The 5,146-nt window shown below is 61.3% G+C and overlaps 1 protein-coding gene across 1 annotated transcript in view; it reads right to left on the reverse strand.

Annotated features, from left to right (window-relative positions):
• Window positions 1-5,146, reverse strand: part of DTX4 (deltex E3 ubiquitin ligase 4) — a 45,352-nt gene extending 40,206 nt beyond the window's left edge. Inside the window, 1 exon segment of the mRNA XM_056133234.1 lies at window positions 4,565-5,146. Coding sequence (XP_055989209.1) covers window positions 4,565-4,775 — 211 coding nt within the window. The 5' untranslated portion in view covers window positions 4,776-5,146.

Raw genomic sequence — 5,146 nt, forward strand, 5'->3', positions numbered from 1 at the left:
AACCAACCGCTCAGCCCCTGGAGCCCGGGAACTGGGCCTGAGAGTGAGCTCGGCACCATCTCGGCACCACCACTCAGCCTCACTGCACCCTGTACACTTTCGACTGAAGTGGAACTGAGTGGAACTGAGTAGGTGCCCAGAGAAGTGGCAGTGAGCAGTGAGGCACTTTCTGTTTTTTTGCTTTTTGGGTCACACCCAGCGATGCTCAGGGCTTACTCCTGGCTCATGCACTCAGGAATCACTCCTGGTGGTGCTCGGGGAACCATTTGGGATGCTGGGAATCGAACCTGGGTTGGTCGCATGCAAAGCAAATGCCCTACCCACTGTGCTATTGCTCCAGCTCTGAGACACACTCTTAAAAAGCAAAGTTCCCTGTCAGCAAAGGCCTCCTGCCCCAATGGGCGAAGGAGAAAAAAAAAAACAGAAAAAGAGAGGAATGTCCCCCCCATCAATAAACAAAAAACTGGAACTCCCCCCCTTTGAGCCTGGGGAGTTCCAGTTTTTTGTTTATTGATGGGGTGTTCTCTGGTTCCCAGCATCAGTTAATCCCGAATAATGAAAACCATGCACTGAATGAGCCAGAGAAATTCGTTTGGTCCCACAGTGCAGAGATACAAGGAAAAAGGCTTCTAATTGGGAAAGGATACGAACAGTTCATCAACTAAGGAAAAGAGAGAGAAAACCCACCTTTCGTCACAACACAAACACCTGCAGCCCAATGCAGGCAGATGTGTTGGCATCTGGCTAAAAGGAGACATCCCCCTCCAGGGATGTCACAGGAGCCCAGGGGCATACTCCCTGGCCCATTCTGTGCCCTAGAATTATCAGGCTGGCTCTCACAGTTCCTGACTCAAATGTTACACAAGGAAAAAAGATTTGGCCATTCGTTATTGCCCCATCCCAGACACCTGAAACAGTGCCGGGACAAAGTTCAGGGAACAAAGGCGCAGAGACTGGGGGCCTTGGTTTGGAATCTTGGTCCCACAAGTTCCCTTTGATTCACATGAGCACAGCGAGGGAAGATGAATCAAGATCATGCATGCGATGTGCTTTGGCACAGGCAGGGTACACGCTGCTCCCATGTACCGTGCCTGTCGGGAGTTGGGCTCACAGCTTCCGTCTACACCTGCGCTCACACAGGAGGGATGGGAAAGGAGGAGTCTGGGGTGGCACCAATGTATCAGCTTTTTTCCCCCCAGCCCTTTCATCTCCCTCCATCGGACCCTCCTCGCCACATGAAAAACACAAAAGAAGCAAAAGTCAAACAGAGAAGCTGAGCCGAAAAGGATCCTGCCTCACACGGAGTCACTTCGCCACCAGGGCAGGTGCAGGGGCCAAGCCTCTGGATGGAAAGGGACAGAAGGATGCTGGTCCTCCTACCAAAAAGGGGAGCCCAGAACAGGTAAGGAACTGGCTCCAGGCCCTGTAGGAACCCAGTAAGTCCAGGATGGGCAGTTAAGTCAACACCCCCACTCCAAGCCTCCATCTGCCCCCCCAACATCCCCTTGCTGGGGCCCTGAAAATGGCAGCCATCAGCTTCCTCTCTTCAAACTACAGAGCTGAGGATGAGTTCAATCACTGCCAGGCTAGGAGTCAGGGGAAGTAACCCTGGATGGAGACGACCGGAGCAAGGCTTGGGGAAGCCAATGTGATTTTTTTTTCTTTGGAATCTGGCCTCCACTCTCACCCTTTCCCGGATTCTTTAGCCCCAAATGCCTCTAAATGAGGCGCCCATTCCCAGGCTGTCTGGAAGCGAAGGGGCCAGGGGGTGCCACAGCCTCCTCGCCATCTCCCTGGAGACAGGCTGGATGAGGTCAAGAGCCAGGGGGGTGGTGGGGGGGAGAACAGAGTCAGGAGGCACTTGGCAGAAGCGGTGGCAGCAGCAGGACAGACAACTTCTAAAAAGCAAAACAAAGCTCCCACATCAGGAAATGTCCCCCCACGGAGGAGGCCACAAAACAAGAGAGGAATCGCCTCTGGGCAGGGAACTTCCAGTTCCCCTTTGTTTATGGGGTGTTGCTGGTTCCCAGCTTCAGACTGTGTCTGGTATGGGGGGGAGGGAGGGGCGTGGGGGGCATTTCATGAAACATTGCCAGGGCTTGGCCGGGGTTGCCTGGGAGCTGGTGATTTAAAGTTCTGACCAGCCCTGTCACAGCCTCATCAAAGAGCTATAGTGAAAGGAACCGTGTCTGCCGGGATGGGGGAGGGAGAGGAGGAGGAGTGGGGGGGGGGGGGTCAGACCCAGAGATTCTATTCCAAGATGACAAGTTCCCGACAGAGCCAGCATTCTTGGGAATTCGGCCCAGCACCTTGGACACCCGGTGGAGGAACTGGCACAGGGGTGATGGTGGGGGGGGGGGGGGGAGGACACACAGTGTGGCAAGGGTGCTCAGCACATGTTGACCCGCTGACCCTTCAAGGAGCCCCTGAAACCTAAACTCTGCCAAGCCTCTCTCTGTAAACTGGGCTATTGCCATCCGCAGGTTAGAGAGATGGGAAGGCGTCCTTTCTCTCTTCCATTCAGCCCAGTTCCAGTGACCACTGTAGACAGAGCCCAGGAGGCCCTTCCTGGTCCCTTGTGGGTGCCCGAGATCCCAAACACCCCCCACCCCTGAAATGTCCACCCTTCAGAAGGACCTGGGTCTTTGTCTCACCAGGCTTCTTTCGAGCGAGGTTCGAAGAGATAGAGTCAGGAATTGGGGAAAAAAACAAAACAAAACACCTGCTGGTCTGTTTTCAGCAGAACTGGATTTCCCAGTCAGGTATCACCCTTTCTGGATTCTATGTGCTTCCTGCACCGCCCCCCCCCCCCTCCCCAGCCCTAGAGCACTCAAGCCCCACCCCCCAGAATCTAAAACCTCCCCTCCATCACTGTCTGGATCCGGATTGCACAATTCTGTTGCCCTCCCCCCTCAGCTACACTTGAATCTTTTCTCAATCTCCCCTCATGCCTCCTGCATCCCAACTTCACCCAGTGGCTCCCAGCTACACACACACCCCTCCCCTCCCGCTCTTTCCTTTCCCACAGGGGCCTTAAGCCCCTCCAGATGCAAACAAGCATCTGGAACCCTTTCTCCTGCCACCAAAAAAGCTTGGCTCCAGGGACCAGAGCCTGCAAAGTCCTTGGCCAAGAAGCAGAGTTCTGATGAAAGACGGGAACTTGAGGGTGGAGAGAGAGAGAGCCCCCTTTCCCATGACCATCCTAATTAGCACACCGGATGTGGGTGCTTGGCGGGCCTGCTCAGATGTCCCACTCAACAGCTGCTCTCTGACCCCCTGAGCCCAGGCCAGCCTGTCCAGTCCCCCACGGCCCCCACACGCGGCCAGCCACACCTGCTCTGCAACCCAGCCCCATTCCACTCCAGGAAAAGTCCTGCCGCATTCCAGAATCCCCAACCCCGGAATACAGGCTTGGCCCCGGTGGTCAATTAAGCACGGTCACCCGGGAGACCCAGCAGGCAGGCTGCGCTGTCCTCCCCCACCAGGCCCACCCTCCTGACCTCCTCCTGCAGCTCCCTTCCTAAGCCGACCTGCAAAGTCCGATCAGGGGCGGGTTGGGGAGAGGGGGGGACACGTGGGGTCACTGGGGGAGTGGAGCGTCGCCACCATGCCAAGCCGATTTCTGGTTGGGGAGGTGCGGAGTGGGGGGGACCCTTATCATAAGGGCTCTGGGATACCAGAGTGCCGCTTGGATTTCAGCAGGAGGCTCGGGGACAGTTTCTCCTCGGCACTCCGCCTCCGCCTCCTCTGGGGACAAAGGAAGAGGTTTCCCCGCGGGGCATTCCCCAGCCCCGGTCCGCCCCCTCCTCTCCCCATCTGCTCCGGCCTGTTGCTTCAGCACCAGGGCCATGCATCGGCATCCCGGAGGGGGGCTGCGTCCCCTGGAATGCCCGGGTGCCAGCCTCCGTCCCCGGGAAGGCCAGGGCCACAGACGCCCCGAAATTCCTTCTTCCTTCCCCACTTGCCACAAGCGGACCCTGGGCGGGAAGAAATGAGACCGGGTGTGTGTGTGGGGGGGGGGGGGGGGGGGGAAATGAGATGGGGTGCGGGAGGCTAGTGGTGCAGGTCTGGGGGCGGGGGGCATCAGGCCAGGCAGGGGTGTTCAGCCTCCACCGAATTGGGGGGGTGCGAGCAGGAAGCATGCCCGAGAGCCGGGATTGGCAACGGGCTGGGACAACGCAACCGTTTCCCCACGGGAGGACTCCGGGCCAGCAAGTGCTCCAAAGGGGCGTGGAGGGGATTGTTCTCGGGGGCTCGTGTGCAGCTCGGGGGGCAGCCCCCCGGCCCCGAGAGCTCACTCGCAGCGGCATGGGTGGCGAGGGGGTCCGGGCAGCCGAGACGAGGACTCAAGCGCCCCCTTCCGCGACCATCTCGCGGCGACACCCCTGCGCGGCGTGGTGGGTGTCGGGTGGGATGTGGAGGTGGGGGGGGCGGGGGCGGAGCAGGTGGCTCCGGGCTGGGCGGGGAGATGGGTGGGCGCGGGCCCAGCGGGGCAGGTGCGGGGGGGGGGGGGTCTGATGGGAGGATGGGGGGGTTTTGGGGAGAGGGGGGGGTGCGGGCTCACCGGTGTCCTGGCGGAACTGGTTCATGGACTGCAGGTCGATGATGTAGGGCGCCAGCCGGCTGTCCACCTGGCCCAGCACCACGCTGCCCCCCGCGCGGGGGCCGGCGCGGACCACCGCCTCGATGTGGTGGCTCACGGCCGGGCTGTAGGGGCGCCAGCGGCCGTGCTCGTTCAGCCATTCCCAGACCACCACGGCCGAGGCCAGGAGCATGGCGAGCCCGGGGCCGCGGCGGCGGTGGCGGTGGCGCTGGCGGTGGCGCGGTGCTGGTCGCCTCCCGGGCCCGGCGCGCCCGCCCTCCTCCGCTTCCTCCTGCGCCGCCGCCGCCGGGCCTCGACCGCGCCCCCCGGCCCGCGCCCCGCCGCCGCCGCCGCCGCCGCCGCCGCCGCCGCCCCGGGCAGCCTCAGCTCCGGCCCATGGGCCCCTCCCCGGCCGCGCATCCACCGGGGCCCGGGGACCGCCTGGCTGGGACCGCGCAGCGCCGCCGCCTCGGGGCTCCGCCGCTCCCGCTGCTGCCGCCGCCGCCGCTGCTGCTGTTGCTGTTGCTGCTGCCGCCGCTCCGTGGGGTCGCGCGGCTTCATGCA

Source organism: Sorex fumeus, unplaced genomic scaffold, assembly GCF_029834395.1.
Source record: "Sorex fumeus unplaced genomic scaffold, SorFum_2.1 ptg000007l, whole genome shotgun sequence".
Classification (NCBI taxonomy): Eukaryota; Metazoa; Chordata; class Mammalia; order Eulipotyphla; family Soricidae; genus Sorex; species Sorex fumeus.